This window comes from Protomyctophum parallelum (assembly GCF_964188405.1).
Source record: "Protomyctophum parallelum genome assembly, chromosome: 11".
NCBI classification, from domain to species: Eukaryota; Metazoa; Chordata; class Actinopteri; order Myctophiformes; family Myctophidae; genus Protomyctophum; species Protomyctophum parallelum.
Genome location: NC_139707.1, coordinates 35625074 through 35648717, shown reverse-complemented (window position 1 = coordinate 35648717; position 23644 = coordinate 35625074). Strand labels below are relative to the sequence as shown.

Here is a 23644-nt window from a genome sequence, read left to right as displayed (position 1 = left end):
GCACCCCGCTCTAAAAGGTGACCCAGACAGACTGGGTGCTCTACAGCCGGGGCACACCGCTCGAGTCATTATAAAAGGTGACCCAGACAGACTGGGTGCTCTACAGCCGGGGCACACCGCTCGAGTCATTATAAAAGGTGACCCAGACAGACTGGGTGCTCTACAGCCGGGGCACACCGCTCGAGTCATTTAAATGATCAATTCAAACAATTCATTGCTATAATCCTTAGTGTGACGAGCCGTCTAAAACCAGCAGATCTACAGATCTAGCAGAATAGCAGATCTACAAGCCCACAACGCATCGCTGCGACATGTTGTGGGCTTGTAGATCTGCTATTTTCAGCAAGTGAAAAAAATCTGTCATTGCGAAGGCCAGCCAAAACACATTTTAGTCGATTAAATCAACTGTAGATTTAGTCGACTGAAACCAGACTATAGCCCTAAAACATTCCGGGTGACTAAAATGTGACTAAAACTAAATGAAAGCTATTAGAGAGACTATGACTAAAACTAGAACATCTAAATGTGCTGCCAAAAACAACGGCGTCTTACCGGTGCAGTAGAAGGAGAGGAAGAAGAGCATCAGGCCCGTGACCAGGTTGCCCAGGAAGGTGACCACGCCGCAGGTGATGCCCTCGGGCACCGGGTACACCGTCTCGATGAACAGCTCGAAGAAGATGGGCACGCTGCTGTTGATGAAGATGCCCACCAGGATGCAGGAGGTGTACAGGGTGGCTGAGGAGGAGGAGGGCACAGGGGAGAGAGAGGCACGACAATGAATACATTATACCATTTAGACCGGAGGACGAAATTTTAATCATGACAATTTTCTGAAAAACCTCATGTTTCATATCGGTGGTTCTCAATATTTCATGTCAAGGACCACAAACATTATATGTATTTGGTCGCCGACACCCATGTGAAAATATGTTGTTCCAGGGACCTCCCCAGAAGCAAAGATTTGAGTTACAAATATTCGCTCTGAAAGAATATGTATATATTCAAAGATTTGCGGCACATTTTCACGATTTTTCAAAAATAGCAGACCTACAAGTTCATGAGCTTGTAGATCTGCTATTTTTCAACAGCTAAAGCACCAAAAGGGGTTCCCGTACGGAATGGGTTAACTGAATGTATGGCACCGCTATCTACATTTGTTCGTAGCAAAGCTGTGGTCCCCCGTGTCGAACGCGAAAGACGAATGAAAGGTTTCGTGACATACATTTTCCTTTTTTTTCTTTTAGGTTTTATGACCTCTGTCATGGCTAAACTAAATCTGGCCCAATGCCTCACTCAGTTGAGTCACGGTAGCGTTTGGACGCGTCGCCTGGTTCCCTGACATCATCAGCACTCGCATCGTTTGCATTCAATAATAACAAAATTCACCCGTGTGTCTACCGTTTGTGTATTGTCCTAATTCCTACCGTTTCTAAATGTTCTGTGTTCTTTCAGTGACGACAGCGATACGGTAAGAACTGTCGCATCTCTAGCGGTCCAAAACACACCGGCTAACACATGTGTGTCCTATTTTAAGTATGTAGGTGATGTGCCCAGCCCACCGCCAATGATTCAACTGCCCTCTAGTGGCCTGGCGGTGCAACAACACCACCACCACCAAAAAATACAAAAAACACCCACATTGGCTCCTACGACCTCAATTACACCCACATGACCTGAACTTTGAACATTCACTGGATCTTCTGTGGTCTGGGGGTTTTCTCGGTGTGTTCTGAAGCCTGTTGAGCTACAATGAAAACAGGAATCGGCTGACCCTTTTGGTGTTAGCATTATGTTATGCTTTAGCTATTGAAAAATAGCAGATCTACGAGCTTGTAGGTCTGCTATTTTTGAAAAATTGAAGAACGACTGACATAGAAACGTAGCTTTTTCAGAAAACTGTCTGGATGTAGAAGATATTTTTAGAATCTGATCTCAGGTCAGAATGGATTAAGAGGGCCACTACATTTCACTCAAAACTATATGCCTACAGTCATTATTGTCTACTTTAACCCCCAATTTCTTATCCTAAGAGCTAAATGTATGGTTAAAGTCATTAATCAATCTATGGGGCACGTGACTCCATGACACGTTTTTCTCCATAGAAAGCTTTGAAAGATTTGAAAAGGAAGTAAACTCTGTAAGGAACCACGGTGTACGGTGTATCTGTATTAAACTATGTAAGGAACCACGGTGTACGGTGTATCTGTACGGTGTACGGTGTATCTGTACGGTGTACGGTGTATCTGTATTCAATCTGAATTTCTTCCATTTCTGTCCCGTTATTTTGGAGCTGCGTCTGCGCCGGCATTATAATGCCTAGTTTATATTTAATTTATTAATGCCGTGCATAAACAATATTGTTTATCCTATTCATGGAGATATAAGCATCGTCAGGTGTGCACCCATAAAAGTACAGGTAACTGTGAAAAAAAGCTATTCACTTTTTTTGTTGTTGCTTTTCTGCCTTTACTGATCCATACAAGTGAAGAATGACAGGAAAGAGGGGGAGAGAGAAGAGGGGGGAGACACGCCGCAAAGGTCGTCATGATGAACGGGACTCGAACGCGCGACGCGCCAGAGCCTAGAATATGTGGGATGCGCCTGGACCACTAGGCCAGTGGGTGCCCAAGATTTTTTTTTATCGGGAGAAAAGCCAAGAGGAAAATGGTTCTGGAATTGATTTATCTCTACAGTTGCCCTTTCTTGATTTTCGTACACTGCTGTAATAATAATAAGAAGACAAAAGATTCTCCTAGCTAGAACAGCTGTTCAAACAGTGAAGGTCAGTCAGGCTGGGTACACAAACAACAAGACAAGACGTTTCTCATTTTTTTATCTCCTAGCCACGTTTTTCCAGCATGAACCAGCACTCTCCGCTGCTTCGCTTCACTTCAATAGATGACCCGGCTTCACTCCACGACCACCCGCTAGTAGTACAGCACGTTCATAGAAGATTTTGATTTAAAAAGAGCAGAATTGCACTCCTCCACAGCAATGGGCCATTTTACAAGGCTTTTGGAGTTAACATTGCTGTGGCTCTCGGTCTGCCATCAATTTAAAAAAATATCTGCACTGGCCTGATATCTTTGTTGTCACAAAGACATCAGGGGGGAGGGCTGTAACACAAAAAAGGTCTGTTTTTTTGTCCTTTTGTGACTAAAGGTACTTTAGTACAGTACCTACAGTACTGTACAGTAATCGACGGGCATGGATTAATGCAGACGTTGTCGCCTGGTTCAACGGCAGGTCAGCTCCAGGTCTGTGTAAAAAAATAAAAAAAGTTTTACAAAATCCAGGTCTGGTCGTGTGCACGAAACGAGCACGCGTCACGACAATTTCCCGGTTCCCGGTTCGAACCCCGGCTCCCCCTGCAGGGTTAGTGTCGAAGTGTCCATGAGCAAGACGCAGAACCCTGCAATCTGCTCCGGATGAGCAGGTTGGTGCCTTGCATGGTTTCCTTCACCATCGGTGTGTGAATGTGTGAATGTAATTCACATTGTATCCAAGAAGTGCTTTGGAGCTATAAAAATGCACCAACATTTACCAACATTATTAACCTACTAGTCTGTGAAAGACTGTTCAGATACCGATACTGGTATCGGTTACTCGGGCCGATACGACCCTCAAGTACTCATACTCGGTACTCTGATACTTTGGCCAAAGTACCAAAAGATCCAATTGACAGACACTATAGGCTGAATGAATGCAACGGGAACAAGTCTGACCCAACAAACACTGCAGCAAATCGCCAAAAAACAGCCACAACACAAATAAAGTACTCGTATAGGTACTCGGTATCGGCGAGTACACAAAAATGAAGTACATGTACTCGGTCTGAAGAAAGAAAAATGGTACCGGTAAAACTATTATGAAAGAGCTTGGACAGATGATGGCCATGTGAGCAATGCAATAAACAAACCACAAACAAATGAACGAACCGCTTTCCCACAGTCATATTATACGCAGCTGTGCTATCGACAATACGGCAGGGCTTTGATAATGAGGAAACAATGGTGCATTCTATTCAGGTTTTAAACTCCCTGCTGTGAAGACTGGCTCCGTTTCTCCACCGATTCCTCAGAGTGAACCCATTTAGGTCATCCATTTTCAAAAGCATATTCGTCATTAGAGAACTGCTCAATGCCAAAGCGTGACGCATTCATTGTGGAATGCATGCTTGCCTGTAGGCATGCACGTGCATGCGCCGGTTAGGGCTTTCACTTCTAGTGATTTTTACTAGTTGACTAGTGGCCATGAAGAAAATGCCAGCACTCATTACATGTCCTTTTCACATTATTTTATTTACCTCTGACGAGAGTTTCAGCCTGGTTTAACTAGGCCTACCTATTATGTATAAAAGACAAAAGAATAACAAAGAAATACTTTTTTTTAACATTAGTTGTACATTTAAAATCTTGAGGCCTACAGAAACTAGTCAACTAGTACCAACCAGGTCGACTAGTGGATTTACTAGTCGACTAGTTGAATAGTCGACTAGCTGAATAGTCGACTAGTTGCTTAAAGCCCTAGCTCCTGTGTGGCTATAGGGCAGAGCATTCCTTAATACAGTATGTGTACTTCAGCTTCTGTCTCTGTTCTCGTCCCAGGGGGTCCACAGGGGGTCCCCGCCCAGCTAAATTAGTCAATATAGCATCACAATCAGATTAACCACTTTAACCAATGTCGATGTTTAACAATAATTTAACTCTTGAGAGAGTTCACAGGTGCATTTGGTTTCATGTTCCGCTCTCAAGAGTTAAAGATCTATAAGGGTCCATTTATTTACCAACTGTTCATCATTTAGCTGGGGACCACCTGGAACCTCCTCAAGGACCACTGGTTGAAAACCACTGTACACCACATATCTACTTTTTTGAGGGGCGACAGCCCCCTCCTATGCACAGCTTTGCACAGGAATGTGATGATTTGATTGGCTGATGTATGATGATGTAGGGGGCGCTACATCCAGCATTTGGTTTACCGTCCACAAACCGTAAACAAACATTAAATTCCCATTGACAATGAATGGAGAACTTTACGTCATAGTGTCTGAACAAATGGATGTAGTGTCTATTTTACGTCATGATGATTGTACGAAGAGCGCCCCTCACTTGGGTGAGTGCAGTGGTGTTTTGTCAGCAACATTTCTATTTTAGTTTCAGTCATAGTCTCCTGAATGGTTTTCATTTAGTTTTAGTCACATTTTAGTCATCTGGAATGTTTTAGTGTCGGTCTAGTTTGAGTCGACTAAATATCACACAAAATGACTTATACTGGATCTCTTCACTTCCATTAGTCACTTCCTAACATTTTAGTCTAGTTTGTATTTGTTGACAAAATTGTCAACATATTTAGTCTTAGTTTTAGTCATCATAGCTTAGTTTTCATTTAGTTTTCATCTGTGAAAAAACTTAGTCGACAAAAGCAATGTTGTCATAGTATTAGTCGACGAAAAAGTTTGAGTTTGATTTTTTTAATTATCCTTATAAAACTATCAAAACTATTTTAACAACATAAAAATACACTCAGATGGGATCCACAGCCAAATACTTATGTGGCCAAATTTGACTGAGGGACTGCCATTGGATTTTTTAAATTGTTTTCTTCATGTCATATGAAAGCAGGGAATCATAGCTTCAAATTGACATATTGGTTGTTCAGTTTGACCCACCAGTTTTGGAGATATGTCTTATAGAGTGATGTCTTGCAGAGAAACTGCGAGTTGAGAAAACAGGCTTGAAAGGTTCACTTCTGTGGTCTCTAACATTACACCTAGCTACATGTTTAAGCATTTATTTCATATTTACATGTCCATTTCAGCTCTGACACGTATTTCAGAGCTCTACTATGTGAAGAGTGCCAAGAACTCATTTTGGATAAAATATATAAATAAATTGAGTTTTTCTGGTGAAAAGCTGAAGGTTGCACGATGGCAGTCAAATCTGGTCACATATTAAATTGGGAGGCCTTTGGTCTGCAGTGCACACTCTGCCTCCGGCCGACATGACGACAGCGACCGAGAAGCCACCACCCGCCGCGCAGCGTTCAGAGAGCCCGGCTCCAACCACAGAGAGCAGGTATCAAACGTATACCGTTTCAGCCTCTGGGGTTTCAACCCTCCTCACATTATTATTACATCGGGTTCACAGCCTTCAACTCCCAGAAGGCTGCGTGAGATAAGAGGTGTTGATGTAGAGCACTGGAACCTTAGTGGTCTCCTTCCCTGTGAGGACTACTTTTGTTATCCCACTTTTTTTCCAACCCATTTTTAAACCCAGTGTCAATTATCTAATGTAAGGCGGTGCTTTTCAGAGTAAAATCTGCCATATCTGCTGGGAATATAGCGCCTATATTTTGAAGAATTCCCCGGCAAAATAAGTGTTAGAAGTAATCAAACTTCCCGTTGTTGTCGATCCCCTCGGGGGTGTTTTGGCCACATCTAGCTACTTCAAGATACTTCCAAAATGGCGCGGAGCAACCTTGAAATGGGCCCTGAAGAAACAAATCGCTGGGCATCCCTGATCTAATGGTCCTAAATGGTCCTACGGTCGGGGGGGGGGGGGCAGGTTTGGTGTTTTAACCCATTCTGACCTGAGATCAGATTCTAAAAATGTCTATTACATCCTGACAGTTTCATTATTAACCCATTCTGACCTGAGATCAGATTCTAAAAGTGTCTTCGATTTTTCAAAAATAGCAGACCTACAAGCTCGTATCGCGCCACTCGGTGGCGCGATACGAGCTTGTAGATCTGCAATTTTTCAATAGCTAAAGCATAACATGATGCCAACACCAAAATGGGTGCCCGGTCAGAAGGGGTTAAGCATTATGTTACACTTTAGCTATTGGAAAATAGCAGATCTACAAGCTTGTAGGTCTGGGGGGTCCCTGGAACATCATATTTCCAGATGGCGTCGGCAGCCAAATGCATATAATTCTATGGGTTCTTGACATGAGATTGTTTGAGCACCACTGACATAGAAACATTTAAATTTAGAAGACATTTGTAGAATCATCCTCAGGTCTAAGGACGGGATGCGTATCTGTGTCGCTTTGGCGTTTGACCACATTCAACCGTTACATATTTTAAACTTTAGCCGTTGAAAAATAGCAGATGGACAAGCTCCTAGCTAGGAGCTTGGAGCTTGTAGGTCTGCTATATTTTTGAGAAATCGTGAAATGTGGCGCGAAATCAAACGTATTAACTCAAATCTTTGCTTCTGGGGGGGTTCCTGGAACAACATATTTTCAGATGGGATTTCGGCAGCCGATTACATATAATCTTTGGGGCACTTGACGTGAAATAGTTTGAGAACCACTGACATAGAAACACGGGTGTTTCAGAAGGTATTTTGTAGCACCTGGTCTCGGGTCTAACTTAATGGGTTATTAATAGACTGACAGCGGGTGGTGCCAAGGCTGGGAGAATGGTGATGGATGATCATGGCGAGAATCAGCAGGTTTTGAAATGTATGCACTGTTTCTTTTTGAGAGAGAGAGAGAGAGAACTGCCAAGGAAGAGGAGAGACTCGTCTCGCCACTATAGGGTCCCCCAAGTCCCCTAATAGGTCCGACGCTAGTGATGTCTCTCTCGCTAATGGACTGGCACTGCTGAATATGTATTGGAACCTAAACCACGAGACTGGAATACAAACACGGGCTAGTACCTCTGTGTCTATATACCGCTTAACCCATTTAGACCTGAGGACGATTCTACAAAATGTCTTCTAAATAAGACAGTTTTCTGAAAAACCCTATGTTTGTATGTCAGTGGTGCTCAAACTATTTCATGTCAAGGACCCCTAGAATTATCTGTATTTGGCCGCGGACCCCCATCTGAAAATATGTAGTTCCAGCGACCCCCCGAGAAGCAAAGATATGAGTTAAAAACGTTCACTGTGAAAGATGTGCGTCCACATGGAAACTTTAAAAAAATAGCAGAACTACAAGCTCGAGCTTTATAGATCTGCTATTTTTCAATAGCTAAAGTATAACCTAATGCTTTAAAACACCTAAAGGGGTTCCCGTTCAGAATGGCTTAATGAATCCCTTACATTATTCAACAGGGGAGCTTTAAGCCAGACGTCGCAATCCATCTGATGTCGAGGCAGCTAAATCAATTTGTCGGCAGTACGTACGACATTGCCTTTGAAATACAGTATTTAGTTTCTTCGCAGCGCGGCTGTGGAGAGAGACCGGCTGTGGAGAGAGACCGGCGGTGGGTCGGGACCCACCTGTGGTGGAGGGTAGGTGGGTGTCAGAACTCACCTGTGGTGGAGGGTAGGTGGGTGTCAGAACTCACCTGTGGTGGAGGGTAGGTGGGTGTCAGAACTCACCTGTGGTGGAGGGTAGGTGGGTGTCAGAACTCACCTCACCTGTGGTGGAGGGTAGGTGGGTGTCAGAACTCACCTGTGGTGGAGGGTAGGTGGGTGTCAGAACTCACCTCACCTGTGGTGGGGGGTAGGTGGGTGTCAGAACTCACCTGTGGTGGAGGGTAGGTGGGTGTCAGAACTCACCTGTGGTGGAGGGTAGGTGGGTGTCAGAACTCACCTGTGGTGGAGGGTAGGTGGGTGTCAGAACTCACCTGTGGTGGAGGGTAGGTGGGTGTCAGAACTCACCTGTGGTGGAGGGTAGGTGGGTGTCAGAACTCACCTGTGGTGGAGGGTAGGTGGGTGTCAGAACTCACCTGTGGTGGAGGGTAGGTGGGTGTCAGAACTCACCTGTGGTGGAGGGTAGGTGGGTGTCAGAACTCACCTGTGGTGGAGGGTAGGTGGGTGAATCTGGTGAGGCAGGTGAGGGTGAACCAAGTGGAGGCGAGCGAGGCGCCGGCCAGCATCAGCACCAGGATGAGCTTCAGCATGCCCCGGATGGAGTCGGCAAACCTGGGACAGAGGAAGGGGAGAGAGAGGACACTTTAAACCCATTTAGGCCTGACGTCAACATTTAAAAAGAAAAAGTGTCTTCTAAATCCCGACAGTTTTCTGAAAAACCTTATGTTTCTGTATCAGTGGTGCTCGATATTTCATGTCAAGGACCCCAAAAAGTATGCCTCCACAAACTACTCCATGACATAAGCCAACACCATCCAACCCCCCCCCCACACACACACAGTGGCAGCGCGTTAAGAGACGGTACGCCAAGCAACGACAGCAGACCTGGAGATGTGCAGAGGAGGCATCCTGCACACAGAGAGAGAGAGAGAGAGAGAGAGAGAGAGCAACCTAGCATCTGTCTCACGTTTGGCTCTGTGTCATAATCTATTAGCGGGGAGACGAGACGCTTTTTTGAGATTTGAAGATGGATCGTTTTGCCGCCCCACCACTTGTCGTCAAGAGTGTGTGTGCCCGAGTTAAGAGAGAGAGAGAGCTCTTCGTCATCATGCGTGCCGTGCAGACAGACAGACAGACACCACCGGTGTTCATTTAATTGGTCGCAGCAGAGCAGGTGGTGAGCAGCAGAGACGGAGGCTCTCGTCTCTCAAAGACACTCTGGTTCTGGTACTGTTGTGTTGTTGTGTTTGTGGCCCTCACCGTCCGTTACCTCTGCCTCTCTGTCCTCTAGGGTACGTATACCAGTCATACACAAGCCTGTGGTGAGGAAATAATTACACTAATTATCTGCCTCAGCCCGTAAGGCAGAGAGATGTTTTCGCCCCGGTTTGTGTGCATGTGCGTGTGTGCGCATGTGCGTGCGTGCTAGTCACTGGCACCACGTCTGGGCCTTTAACTTATTGAAATCATAGGTTGTATAATCAAAAGAATTCCCTGGATTCCTTGACGCAACTCCCCATAATATAGGCCATGCACAATTATGCCCAACTAGACTTTCTGGAATGTTGTATTTTCTTTTAAAAACACACTCGTGATAATGGTACTTCAGTACACTAACAGATATTACTCACATTATAGACACTACCTCTATCTAGGGCTTTAAGCAACTAGTAGACTATTAAATCCACTAGTCGACTAGTTTTCTTCCGATTTTGTAGGCATCAAGATCAGGTAGATTATAGTTATAGTCACCAATGTACACAGTTTTTAAATATTTATTTTATTTTATCTGAAAATAATCATTAACATGGTGAAACACAGCTTGATGACATCATCAAGATGTGTTTCACAATGTTAATGATTTCTTTCAGATCTCTAGTTCTAGGAAACACAGAATGGGGGGACTTTTTTATTATTTCCACACAACAGCTCTAAGGTATATTAATGACATATATAAAATGTTGAAAATGAGTGGAATGCCTCTTTAAGATGGATTTCCTCCATCACTGATAAAGGGTTCTGTCGAGATAAAGACCCGTAGCAAAGAGTTTGTTTTTCAAGGAAAGGCTCTGGGGCTGGACAGCAGGAGGGAGTTCGGGATCGAAGACAAAATGATCATTTACCCAGACGACTAGTATGGTTTCACCGTCTCTCTCTCTCTCTCTCTCTCTCTCCCCCAAAGCTACACCACCACTCAGATCATCCATGATCTCCCCATCTGCCACATGGCTGGCAGGCATACATCTACGAGCCTTTCCACCCCACCGTCGGGCACCGACAGTAGCCAAGAGAGAGGACTAAATCCTGGGGTCGTCCGCAGCGAGCCAAGCCCCCCCCCCCCCCCATCGCTCTGGACTGGAGGATCAGCGATCGCTCCCATTCTAAACCTCAAGCCAAAAAAGCCATACTGTAAGTAGCTTTGTTTTCCTTCCACTGCTCCAGAACGGACTGATTGTCTGACTGCTGAATGGCAGGGTTGAACCGCGGTCAGACACAATCAAACTCTGCTGTTCAGCAGTGTTGTTTTTGGCAGCAAATTTTATAAATTTAGTTTCAGTCATACTCTTGAATAGTTTTCATTTAGTTTCAGTCACATTTTAGTCACCTGGAATGTTTTTAGTTTTAGTCTAGTCTTAGCCAACTATCGTACCGGATCTCTTGTCCACTAGTCCCTAGAAGTTCAGGGATAAGGGATCCCTAAACTTCTTTGCCTTTTTGAAAAACATTTTTGAATAGTTCAACTAGCCAATCTACATTGACACGTTGTGAGCTTGTAGACTGGCCATTTTAACTATTCAAAAATGTTTTACAAAATAGTAAAAAAAAAAAAAAAAAAAAAAAAAAAAGGCAAAGAAGTTTAGGGATAAGGGGTTTAGCTGTGACAACAATGGAGCCCTCTTCTGCACAATGGGCCCTAGCCATGGTCCTTCAGTTATCGGGGAAGAAAGTCATTCGTTTGTGTACCGGTAATGTTGATTGAATTGAGTGCAGCTGGTGTTGCTCCTGCCCCGCTCTTCAACGCGTTGAGTCTGCGTACAGAATATTATATCCACGTCGAGTCCACTGCACAAGAGCCATCGCACCTACCTACACGGTTAGTGTAGGTAGTATAATCAACAGTGTTTAGTGCATTATATCCTGCAAAAAAAGCCTCTCATCTCAACAATTTATTTAAAACACCCGTTCGAGAGAGGGGGGAGCCTATTCCCCCAAAAACCAAGAGAGCCATGATTTGATTGAGCCTAGTCTTCTCACTGTTGCATAATCCATGTTTTGATTTGCAAACGGCAACCTTGTGTTCAGCAGGCAGGTATTTGGAGCAGACGTGGAGTTTAAAGTTAAATCTGAGAGTGTACTACACATTTCCATTTGTGTACACAGATTTAAATGAGACACTCAAGATGTTCCTGTGTATGGTATCATCCCACAGGGACCTTTTCAGAATGTAGACAACATGGGTGGTACTGCACTGCGGTTTTGTGAGTTAAGCTCCACTGAAAGCAGGCATGAGAGGATCATCATAATTATCCGTCTTGTTTCCTACCCCTCATCATATCTGAATAGCAAAGCCTCTCTGCCATGAATACTGCATGTCTCCAGAGATATGATTCAAGGATTTATTATAACCAACAATGTCAAACTGAAAAGAGAGGGGGCCCTTGTCTTGTTGTCACGAGGAAATGTCTGAATTAAAAGCCTATCATTTATGTTCCCCTTAACTGGATTGTATTGGGGGTGTCGAGATAGCGTCACTTAAATCATGTCACATAAAGAGCTCCATTTACTGTACTCCCTTCCCATGCCTACAGCAGGGAATGATTCAACAATTATTCATAGTCTGACGTTATCAATTTGGCCACGTCTCTGATTTTAGTGTGCGTCATTAAGACATTTTGGGCGGAAACCCCCTTTTGGTGTTTTAAGCATCGTTATGCTTTAGCTGTGGAAAATAGCAGATCTACAAGCTCATAGCGCGGCACTACGAGCTTGTAGATCTGCTATTTTTTATCGTGAAAATGTGGCACAGATCTTTGAATATATATTCTTTCAGAGCGAACGTTCTTTGCTTCCGGGGGTCACTGGAACAACATATTTTCAGATGGGGGTCGGCGGGGGGGGGGTTTAGAAGACATTTGTAGAATCGTCCTCAGATCTAAATGGGTTAAGACAGTATTAACTAGCAGATGCAGATGGCTTGACGTTATAGTCTGAGGTGACATGATGGAGAGGGCCATGCTTATTATTGGCCAAAAACAAACTAGGCTGCGATAGGAATCCGTTTCTATGTGCTCGATCAAATCTCCCATTAACTCAAAATTCGGACTGGAATGGTTCTTTATCTCTCCCATTTGGCCCTCCTGTAAGCTATAGTAAATGACAGATAAATAGTGATGCACATTGCGTTATTCTTATCACACTTTACTTTCTTTCTGTCGCCCAAAAATACAGAAACTGTGGAGCAACAGTCGTCAGCCACAGACTCCAAGCTGTCTGTGTCTGGCCCTGGGCTCATACAATTAAACAGCCGCCGGATCGTTTGTCAAACACTCGGACGCTGCGCGCCACACACCTCGGAGCACCACTAATTGAACCCACCATGTCCCCAGCCTTCCATCCATCTGCCATGCAAGCAACAAAATATTACAGAACTACTTTGGTGTTTGAAGCATTATGTCACACTTTAGCTATTGAAAAAGAGCAGATCTACAAGCTCATAGCGGGGCACCGAGTGCCGCGCTACGAGCTTGTAGGTCTGCTATTTTAGAAAAATCGTGAAAATGTGGCGCAAATCTTTGAATACCGTATGTATTCTTTCAGAGTGAACGTTTTTTTAACTCAAATCTTTGCTTCTGGGGAACAACATGTTTTCAGATGGGGGTACATATCATTCTAGGGGTCCTTGACAAGAAATAGTTTGAGCACCACTGACATAAAAACATGGGTTTTTCAGAAAACTGTGATTCAGCGCCTCTTCTCCTCGACAGTGGAGGGCATTTCTGTGTCATCTCTGAAACGCTGCGGTCACTCATTCAGTTAATCATCGAGGGTAACAAAACAGCGTGATAGAAAAACCATGTGCAGATTCAAATGTCAAACAATCGATCGGGTCATTCAAGCTGACGTTCTAGAGTGCTGCTTAGAGCAAGACTTGCGTTGTAGTATCAGTATGTCTAATTGGCGGATGAACAAAATAGATATCGCAAAGATGGTGTTTCGTGGGCACGTTAATAGGAATACATACTGCGTACTATATCATATCGCCCACTCCCGCCCCCAAATTCTCAATGTCAACTTCTTCATGGGGAGGGACAAAAGCAGCTCCTCTACTTGGGTAACTCACACAGTCCATTAGCTGGAGTTGGCCTGGGGAAATCAGAGCTAATGATAACAGAACGGGCCAGAACCAGAGAGCCGAAGGGCAGGGAAATTATGAAGGGAACAGGACAGAGGAGGGTAGGAAGGTAAGGAAATAGGCTTCCAGCTACGCAGCAGCCAGTGGTGGAAAAAGTACTCAATTGTTTTACTTAAGTAAAAGTACCAGCACTGCAATTTAGAGCTACTTCGTTACAAGTAAAAGTACGGAATTGAAAATGTACTTGAGTAAAAATACAAAAGTATCGGCATCAAAATGCACTTAAAGTTCAAAGTTCAAAATGTGTACAAAATCTATTGAAAATAGCAGATCTACAAGCTCACAATGCGTCGCTTTGCAACGCATTGTGAGCTTGTATATCGGCTATTTTCAAATGGCCGAAATGTATAGGGTTGAAGTGGTTAATGTATGTTTTCTAATCAAAATTAAAATCTCCAAAGTAACCAGTAACTAAAGTTTTCAAATTATTGTAGTGGGAGTAAAAGCAAAAATGTTGTCTCTGAGATGTATAGTGGAGTAGAAGTACTAAGTACTGGAAATTGGAAATACTCAAGTAAAGTACAAATACCTCAAAATGGTACTTAAGTACAGTACTTAAGTAAAAGTACTTAGTTACTTTCCACCCCTGGCAGCAGTATAGCCAGCTACTCCCCCCAGCAGGAGCAACGACAACACCAGGAGCAATAAGCCATTTTGGTGTTAGCATCATGTCGTGCTTTAGCTATTTAAAAATAGCAGATCTACAAGCTCATAGCGCGCCACCCGGTGGTGCCCGGTGGTGCGCTATGAGCTATCTCAGGTCAGAATGGGTTAATCAGACCAGTGTGTGTCCAGTGGAAACCTCGTATGAATCTGATCTCAGGTCAGAATGGGTTAAGCCCCGGGAAAAGCGAATGCCTGAGTAGTGCTTAGTTGCGTTGGTGTACCAGTGTCGTGCACAGACATTATAATAATCTACAGGCTCTCCACACGTTGCAGTGTGAGGTGTTGTGATGTCTGATATAATTCCACCAGGCTGTGATTCACACGATAGGCCTATATCTGCCTGCGACGCGAAAACGGACACAAACACGCACACACACACACACACGCACGCACACAGATACACACAGATTGCACCCCTCACACATCTAATATTTAAACACAACACAAGCAAACTTTGCATATTAACCCATTTAGACCTGAGGACGATTCTACAAATGCCTTCTAAATCCTGACAGTTTTCTGAAAAACCATGTTTCTATGTGAGTTGTTCTCAAACATTTTCATGTCAAGGACACCCAAAGATATATGAAATTGACCGCCGACCCCCATCTGAAAATAATTATGTTAAAAACGTTCGCTCTGAAAGAATATATTCAAAGATTTCCACGACATTTTCATGATTTTTCAAAAATAGCAGACCTGTGCCGCGCTATGAGCTTGTAGATCTGCTATTTTTCAATAGCTAAAGCACAACATAATGCTTAAAACACCAAAAGGGGTTCCCGCCCAAAATGGGTTAAGACTGCACATACTGTACAAACACATGGTACACGTAAATACTTATACACATAACACGGGCCGGAGTAGGCACAAGTATATGGATATAAAATTTGAGAACGTACTATACTATTTTTCTTTAGCTTCTATCTATGTACTTAGTACGTAATAGTGTTGTTATTCTTATTTCTGTCTTTGTTACTGTTGTTATTGCTGCACACAATATTCAATTTCCCTCTTGTGTACAGTCTGGCTGTATCAAACCCATATCAGACGGATATAGAGAGAATTTTATCAGAACAACGTGCCAATCCGAGAACAAATTCCTTGCCAAGAAATGTCTTCACCAATGTGTTTGTAAAGGTGTCTAAGTAGTGACACATCTCACAAAGATTGAAATTCTGTTTCCCCCTAGAGGGAATGAGCCCATATAATAATAATAATAATAACCCCGACCTGACAAAGGAAGGGAAAATCATTCAAATACCCTCACAGTACCTTTTGCAAACCAAAGAATCAACTTTACAGTCACATCACAGTTTAACCCATTTAGGCAAAATTTTAAATAAATTTATTTTTTAAATGTTTTTTTTTTTTTAAATACCTCATGTTTCTGCATCAATGGTTCTCAATATTTCATGTCAAGGACCCCAAACACTATATGTAATTGGCCGCCGACCCCCATCTGAAAATATGTTGTTCCAGGGACCTCACCCAGAAGCAAAGATTTGAGTTAAAAACGCTCTGAAAGAATATATATTAAAAGATTTGAGGCACATTCTCACGATTTTTCTAAAATAGCAGACCTACAAGTTCATAGAGTGGCACTCGGTGCCGCGCTATGAGCTTGTAGATCTGCTATTTTTCAATAGCTAAAGCATAACATAATGCTTTAAACACCAAAGTGGCGGGAAGTAAGTATAGGTAACGTCACCAATATTACATAACCGTTGCATCAATCATCGATCTGTCTCGCCGTCATTTCAAAATCAACACAAAAAATCCATTACTCTGTTTACGCACAACACACTGTGAGGGGTTTCATTGATTGCCGGAGACAAATAGGCTCATTTCCCTAATTACAATTTTAACCCATTTTGGGCGGGAACCCATTTTGGTGTTAGCATCATGTCATGCTTTAGCTATTGAAAAATAGCAGATCTACAAGCTCATAGCGTGCCACCGCGTGGCGCGCTACGAGCTTGTAGGTCTGCTCTTTATGAAAAATCGAAGACACTTTTAGAATCTGATCTCAGGTCAGAATGGGTTAAGAAAAGCATGGGAGGCCCTTGCCTGTATAGTGCTGATTGGGCCCAGCGGTGCTCGCGATAAACGTCTATCCGTCAGCAGCGAAAACAAATCCCTTGGCTTTTTTTTGCAGACTCCACACTTTGTCGGCGTGTAGCGGCCGTCTATCCATCAACAGGGAGGGGCGTGGTGCATTAGCATCCCCCCCCCCCCACCCACTCCCACCTTAACAGCGGCTGAATACTGATCATATATTATAGTGCGGCAGCCAACAGGCTTCTTTTGTTTAATGGTATATGGTCACATATATAAAACAAATTGCTCAATACCGACAGCCGGTCAGCAAGTGGATTCATGAATGAATAGTATATAGACAATATTTTAGGCCAATAAACACCCCCGGCTGCCGGACTATTAGGAGAGAGGGAGCAGATGAGGTTAAGACGGCGACAGCTCTTCCAGTGTGCTTCTCCCCCATGGCTGCTCCTCAGCGAAGAACATGCCTCAGCAGAGGTCTGCCATGCATACTGAATGGACGGATACAACAAGTGCAAAGGAGGAAAGCACATGGAAAGAAAGAAAAAAGCCTTATCCACTAATTTCACTGGTCCTGTGAAGACCGCTTGAGGGGACATGGGCGTGCACGCGATAATGCCAGGCATGTGTGTGTGTGTGTGTGTGACTGACAATGAGTATGTTGGATATGATTTAAAGCCTGACTTACCTGGCCATCGCCACACCAAACACACAGCCACCAAGGATGGACCAGAACCCAATCCAACCTGCATCCACCTGTATGAGAGAGAGAGAGACAGAGAGACTTTGACTTTAAACAACTTCTTTATTCTTGAAATTGTTTACACTCTTTCGAAATCAGTTACAAACTACAATAGGACCATACCCCTTTTTTAGCAATTCATTTACAACTAGAAAAAGTGCCCTTCTGGGCACAGGTCTCCACCAGGTTATCCACAGATCCGTGCAGTTAGAGGTAAAAACTGTTATAGCGCCACCTTGAGGCTGAGTTGAAATTGTTCATGTGGCATTTCGTCCTCGGCCTAGTGGGAATGTGCGTGCACAATTTCAGGGAAATCACGCGATGTGTTCATGATTTGCAGCATTTTGTTTGAAACTGAGCACTCCTGTGAACTTTGGAAGCCAATCTTAACCAATCAGGATGGAGTGTGAGAAATCTGAAAGACCCGTTTTGTTGAATGGCTCTAGAGAGACTGTGTACCAATTTGCGTGATGTTTGGACAAAATCTGTAGGTGTACTGTGAAAAAACTTGTTTTGCACAAAGCGGCCTCCTGGTGGCGCTATAACAGGCCGTTCTGGAAAGTTTGGGGCAGAGGTTCATGGTTGGCATCCAGGGAGTGTGTGTGCAAAATTTGGCATCGACCGGGTTAACGGTGGCTGAGATTAGCTGGTCACGGACGGACGGACACACGGACGGACGGACGGAGTGCAAAACATACTCTCCCCATGCCTTCGGCTGGTGGAGACAAAAAGGACTCCATCATGTACAGCAAAAAGCACACCTTTGTAATTCCAAACACCCTTAAAGAGAGGAGAGGAGAGGAGAGAAGAGAAGAGAAGAGAAGAGAAGAGAAGAGAAGAGAAGAGAAGAGAAGAGAAGAGAAGAGAAGAGAAGAGAAGAGAAGAGAAGAGAAGAGAAGAGAAGAGAAGAGAAGAGAAGAGAAGAGAAGAGAAGAGAAGAGAAGAGAAGAGAAGAGAAGAGAAGAGAAGAGAAGAGAAGAGAAGAGAAGAGAAGAGAAGAGAAGAGAAGAGAAGAGAAGAGAAGAGAAGGATTATGTGGTGTTTATCATCAGCATGCTGTTCACGGCTGCAGAGACAGGCTAGACAGGGAGCGGGCACCATGTGTCTGAAGTCTGCTGAGACCTGTCAATCAACCAGGCTAGCAAATTGGTGGGCAGGATTGTGGTAGGAGAGAAAGAAAACAGCCTGTGTGTGCGCGTGCACACACACACACAACAAAGTCACTCACACACACACGCACAAGCACGCGGCCGGGGTAAGATTGATGTCCTCTCTTATTTACACACAAGCAAATAGCAAACACACCCTTGGCCTGACAGATGGCGCAGCAGAGGACGTCATGACCAAGGGGTCTACTGCAGATTCAGCATGGCAAGTAGCCTCGTAAATGCACAGTCACTCACAGTCTCACACAACACAACACAACGCAACGCAACGGAACACAACACACAGTGGTGGCTCAGGGGTAGAGTGGCCGGATGGTAACCGCAAGGTCGCCAGTTCGAACCCTGTGGGCTCCCCCAGAGTTAGTGTCGAAGTGTCCTTGAGCAAGACACTGAACCCCTAATTGCTCCCGATGTGCTGGTTGGTGCCTTGCATGGTTTCCGCCGCCATCGGTGTATGAATGTGTGTGTGTGTGTGTGTGAATGGGTGAATGTAATGCACCATCTATATGTAAAGCGCCTTTTGCTTAAAGGCGCTATATATAAATGCTACCATTTACCATTCACAACACAACACAACACTAGCTCCCAATCTGTGCGAGCGGCGGACAGGAGGAGAGGAGGACGTCTCCAAACAAAAGATGTCTGACTCCCATCAATCTCCACACGGCAGATAACTCACGTCACGCCAAACGAAGCGGCCCACGTGGCTGACTAAACAAGATAGGCAGAATCTAAAGTGGGGATCTGATGCGTTTCTGCTTAACCATACACTTCATTATCCCCCGTCGCAAAGATCTATAATGAAGAAAAGTAGACCATCAAGGCTATTAACCCGTTTAGACCTAAGTATGAGGACGATTATACAAATGCCTTCTGAATCCTGATGGTTTTCTGAAAAACCCTATGTTTCTATGTCAGTGGTGCTCAAACTATTTCATGGACCCCCAAAAATGATATGTATTCGGCCGCCGACCCCCATCTGAAAATATGTTGTTCCAGGGACCTCCCCAGAAGCAAAGATTTGAGTTAAAATCGTTCGAAAGAATATATATAAATAGCAGATCTACAAGCTCGTACGAGCTTGTAGATCTGCTATTTTTCAACAGCTACAGTTTAAAAAGTTGGTTAAAAGCTATAAAGGTGACGCAGACGCGTCCTCGAGGTCTAAATGGGTTAAATGGAAAATGGATTCAGCGTAATCCAATCTGTCAAAATGTTGCCATGATTGAGCCAAGCGAGCCCAAAAGGATTGCCATGGGCACACTTCCCATACATTGCTCCTGCTTTGACGTATAGCAACTGTCTGCTTGCTTCTTAGTCAACTAGCAATTTCAGTAGCTTAGTTTTTATTTATTAGTCCTTATTGGTCGCGTTCCTGTTCTCCTTTTAAGCTTCTTTGGTAGTGGGTACTGTAATTATGAGCATTGTATGTCTGTCCTGTTTTTTGTTGTGTATTTGTTGTTACTGGCAGAGTTGTGTCACTTATTTTGCCTATTGTCCTGGCCAGTTCACACTTGTAAAAGAGACTTCAGTCTCAATGTGCTTTTTACTGGTTAAATAAATATAAAAACATCCCTCATCATGATCCATGGTAGCTGAACCTCTAAAGCATCTCACTGGGCAGGTGGCCTGGCTTCCAGTTTGCATTAGCCTGAGGCAAACATGGCGTAAATTAAGTGCACCCCGGAGTCCGCACACGCACACATTAACCGATCTAGACAGTATGACGTGTGGACAACGTCATAGCTAAGCCAACCGATGGATTGCGAGGACGTGTACACGTCCTAGCGCATTTTCGTTGATCAAACGAGAGAAGAATATTCAGATTTTCTTTTTCTTTTTTGGCCTCTCCTTCTGCACCATACTCCTTGCTGTTGGCGCATTGCTTCCCCGTTTACCGCCCAGAAAGAAAGGCTTGTCGCGCGTAATCCAGGGAGCTCTCCGTGGTTTTGACCAGATGGATATACTAAGCTCTTCATTTCTGACTTCAACATGCCTCTCCAATTTGAACGCGAGGGATTATCGAGCGACTTTATCGTAATCATAGCGAGCTAAGCAAGCAACATTATTTCTCCCGGTTTTTGTACGCAACGGAAGGGCTTTCAGAGTAAAAGCTGCCATATCTGCGTGGCACCTCCCGAGGCTGCTATTTTGAAAGAAATCCTGGCGCGGATGGGGTTAAAGTGCCTGCCGCGCAGCGTAGGGCAGTGCGGACGCATACAAACAGTTTCAAATAATATATTAACACAAGGCTGTCTGAATCTGAGATGAGAATTGTGGCATTCCTTGTGTTGAGAGGATTAGTCGATTAACAGCAGTATTCATCAACAACAGACAGACAACACATTTTAAGTAATCAAGGCTGGGGTTAGAAAAAGCCGGGACTTCAGCCTCTTGAGACACTGTCACATTAATTGCTCCTTATTATGTTCTATTGTCTATTATGCCGTGTCATATAATAAGCTGTTTTAAGCCATATTGGGCGGGAACCCTTTTGGTGTTTTAAAGCATTATGTTATACTTTAGCTGTTGAAAAATAGCAGATCTGCTATTTTTGAAAAATCGTGAAAATGTGCCTCAAATCTTTGGATATATATTATCACAGAGTGAACATTTTAACTCAGATATTTGCTTCTGGGGGAGAGGTTCCTGGAACAACATATTTTCTGATGGGGGTCGGTGGCCAATTAAATATAATTTTTGGGGTCCTTGACATGAAATATTGAGAACCACTGATATAGAAACATGAGGCATTTCAGAAAACTAGAAGACATTTTTTCCAGTTTGACAGCAGGCCTAAATGGGTTAAGCCAGTTATCATCAATTGCTTTATTTCAGCAAGTCAGTCCTCAGTGGAATCCATTTCAACAGTCTTTTAACAAGAAAGTACTCTCGTCTATAGTAGCAAAAGCTTTTCCTGTGATACACTTTCACAAAGCTCTCAGAGTTCAAGGGTGACTTGCTAAAGAAATGAAAAATTCCCTATAATGCAGTTCTTCAACTCCAATTGTTAATGGCTATTAGCTATTCTCCATTTATGAAGCAATGACATACTATATGGACAACCTCACTTTCAGAGCTGTTCTCATTAACACATTTAGACCTGCAGAGGACGATTCTACAAATGTCTTCTAAAACCTGACAGTTTTCTGAAAAACCTATGTTTCTAATGTCAGTCGTTCTCAAACATTTTCATGTCAAGGACACCCAAAAATATATGTATTTGGCCGCCGACCCCCATCTGAAAATATGTTATTCCAGGGACCCCTCAGAAGCAAAGATTTTAGTTAAAAACGCTCTGAAAGAAAATATATTCAAAGATTTGTGCCACATTTTCACGATTTCCCAAAAATAGCAGACCTACATGCTCGTAGCGCGGCACTCGGTGACGCGCTATGAGCTTGTAGATCTGCTATTTTTCAATGGCTAAAGTATAAGATAATGCTTGAAACACCAAAACAGAATTCCCGCACAGAATTGGTTAATATGGACCTCCAGCGTGTTATCCACTGCCTGGAAGTCTGGCAACGTTTTCCGTGCAGGGTTCAGGTATCTAGCCTGGGACCCTAGACTCTATAGGGCCTATAGAGAACAGAGTGTGCAGGGTTCAGCGTCTCAGACCCTAGACTCTATAGGGCCTAGAGAACAGAGTGTGCAGGGTTCAGAGCCTCAGACCCTAGACTCTATAGGGCCTAGGGAACAGAGTGTGCAGGGTTCAGAGCCTCAGACCCTAGACTCTATAGGGCCTAGGGAACAGAGTGTGCAGGGTTCAGAGCCTCAGACCCTAGACTCTATAGGGCCTAGAGGGAACAGAGTGTGCAGGGTTCAGCGTCTCAGACCCTAGACTCTATAGGGCCTAGGGAACAGAGTGTGCAGGGTTCAGCGTCTCAGACCCTAGACTTTATAGGGCCTAGGGAACAGAGTGTGCAGGGTTCAGCGTCTCAGACCCTAGACTTTATAGGGCCTATAGAGAACAGAGTGTGCAGGGTTCAGCGCCTCAGACCCTAGACTCTATAGGGCCTAGGGAACAGAGTGTGCAGGGTTCAGCGTCTCAGACCCTAGACTCTATAGGGCCTAGGGAACAGAGTGTGCAGGGTTCAGCGTCTCAGACCCTAGACTCTATAGGGCCTAGGGAACAGAGTGTGCAGGGTTCAGCGTCTCAGACCCTAGACTTTATAGGGCCTAGGGAACAGAGTGTGCAGGGTTCAGCGTCTCAGACCCTAGACTTTATAGGGCCTATAGAGAACAGAGTGTGCAGGGTTCAGCGTCTCAGACCCTAGACTCTATAGGGCCTAGGGAACAGAGTGTGCAGGGTTCAGCGTCTCAGACCCTAGACTTTATAGGGCCTAGGGAACAGAGTGTGCAGGGTTCAGAGCATCAGACCCTAGACTCTATAGGGCCTATAGAGAACAGAGTGTGCAGGGTTCAGCGTCTCAGACCCTAGACTTTATAGGGCCTATAGAGAACAGAGTGTGCAGGGTTCAGCGTCTCAGACCCTAGACTCTATAGGGCCTAGGGAACAGAGTGTGCAGGGTTCAGCGTCTCAGACCCTAGACTCTATAGGGCCTATAGAGAACAGAGTGTGCAGGGTTCAGAGCATCAGACCCTAGACTCTATAGGGCCTAGGGAACAGAGTGTGCAGGGTTCAGAGCCTCAGACCCTAGACTCTATAGGGCCTAGGGAACAGAGTGTGCAGGGTTCAGCGTCTCAGACCCTAGACTCTATAGGGCCTAGGGAACAGAGCACTGGTCTACTGCAGTATCACACCTTTGATCTAGTCATTCCCTTTGTACGTATAAAACATCTCAGATCCAGATGAGATGGATTTCTCTTTTTCAAAGAGAGGGCTGCAACAACCGAGACCTGCTGCCGTGAATGTAGAGTGCAGTCCTCGTCTGACACACACACACACACACACACACACACACACACACACACACACACACACACACACACACACACACACACACACACACACACACACACACACACACACACACACACACACACACACACACACACACACACACACACACACACACACACACACACACACACACACACACACACACACCAAGCGGTTCTTAATGTCGTTCCCTCCACTCAGCATCGGTGTGAAAAAAACCCAGCTTCGCGTTGCCGGCTTTAAGCCCAGCTCCATCTATAGTTGCCCCCCTGCCTGCCTTGTTCCACGCTGGAATTGGTTGCCCCCTCCCTGGCTGTTCAGTTTACCAGCCAGAGGAGCACTGCATGCGTGCCTCTGTTTCGTTACCCAGTATTTGTGGGATCTGCCCTTGTGTGCCCGTGACAGACACCACAACACAGA

The 23644-nt window shown here is 44.4% G+C and overlaps 1 protein-coding gene across 2 annotated transcripts in view; it reads right to left on the bottom strand.

The window, feature by feature from the left end:
* The window catches only part of slc49a4 (solute carrier family 49 member 4), an 87213-nt gene that overhangs the window by 26475 nt on the left and 37094 nt on the right, over positions 1–23644 (bottom strand). For both annotated transcript variants that reach the window (XR_014569918.1, XM_083776087.1), the window contains exons 6-8: positions 17099–17166; positions 8755–8882; positions 553–735 (exon numbers count right to left, since the gene is read on the bottom strand). Coding sequence is in view for 1 of the 2 variants with exons in the window: in XM_083776087.1 (XP_083632213.1) it covers positions 553–735; positions 8755–8882; positions 17099–17166 (379 nt within the window). In the remaining variant the exon portion in view is untranslated. The remainder of the gene's footprint in view (positions 1–552; positions 736–8754; positions 8883–17098; positions 17167–23644) is intronic.